Source organism: Papilio polytes, unplaced genomic scaffold (assembly GCF_000836215.1).
Source record: "Papilio polytes unplaced genomic scaffold, Ppol_1.0 DF821614.1, whole genome shotgun sequence".
NCBI lineage: Eukaryota > Metazoa > Arthropoda > Insecta > Lepidoptera > Papilionidae > Papilio > Papilio polytes.
In genome coordinates, this window is record NW_013527590.1 from 1 (window position 1) to 977 (window position 977).

A 977-nucleotide genomic window follows, 5' to 3' on the forward strand; every position below is an offset into this window, starting at 1 on the left:
CGGTGCAGCTGAGGGATGAGGTGCAGCCACAACGCCATCTTGTGCCCGCGGTAGTGACTCTTCACGCGCAACTTGCTGCCTAAAGTGACATTGCCTAGCTTCCTTAATAGCTCACTTTTACCGAGAGAATCACAGGCCGCAAGAAAAACGTTTAGATGTATTCAAATACGTTATGCGTGCAAACTTTTAATTAACTCAAAACGAGTTTATTTTAATTTCACTTATTCGGATCGCGGTAAAAGGTCATGTAAAGCATGAAATGAAACTTTCTTTTATTTGACATGCATAAGTCAAGAAAGAAGTGATCCCCAAAAAATGATTTTACCAATGATAGCTAAACCTTAACTGAGTGAGAGCACGTAAGATAATAAAAGGTCGTAATGTTGCGAGAGGCACCTATGCTGAGGTACTGCTGCGTATTGAGGTCGTAGCGTGGCCAGGCGATGGCGTGCTCCCTGCGCTCGTCGGCGGCGGTGGGCCCGGCGGGGGCGGCGGGGGGCCCCGGGCCGAGGGGCGCGTCGGGCGGCAGCGGCGCGGCGGGCGCGGGATGTCCGGTCTTGGCGAAGGCCGCCAGTAACGCGACCACCGCCTCGGCCACGGCAACGTCACCGCGTGAGTAGTTTCGTGGGTAGAATGGCATTCCTCCCACCAAGGGCAGCCCAAGAAAGTAGGGCAGCGTTTCTCCTGATACGCTTCCCAAACGCTGATAGAAACACGACAGATATGTATGTATTCGTTTCCAACATAAATCTTTTAGTTTGGTATTTTATCAATGTTTTCTATAAATCAGAAATCTATTAAATTTCGTATAAGGGAATCTGGAACAAAACGGGGGATGTGGAAATATGTATACAGAGTGTGAGATATACCTGAGGGTATTCGGCATCCCTAGTCTGGTGTGCAAAGTGCGCGAAGTAAGTGGTGGCACCGCGGCGCGCGTGCAGCTGCGCCAGGCGGAGCGCGGGCGCGGCGCCGGC

The 977-nt window shown here is 51.6% G+C and overlaps 1 protein-coding gene across 1 annotated transcript; it reads right to left on the bottom strand.

Moving 5' to 3' along the window:
• Positions 1-6: 6 nt before the first annotated feature.
• Positions 7-971, bottom strand: LOC106108345 (neuroligin-3-like; the record flags this gene model as incomplete). Its single annotated transcript, XM_013289497.1, has 3 exons — positions 870-971; positions 397-703; positions 7-79 (listed from the first exon to the last, which is right to left on the bottom strand). Coding segments are annotated over exons 2-3 (317 nt in total), but the record flags the coding sequence as incomplete, so codon positions are not given.
• Positions 972-977: the final 6 nt, after the last annotated feature.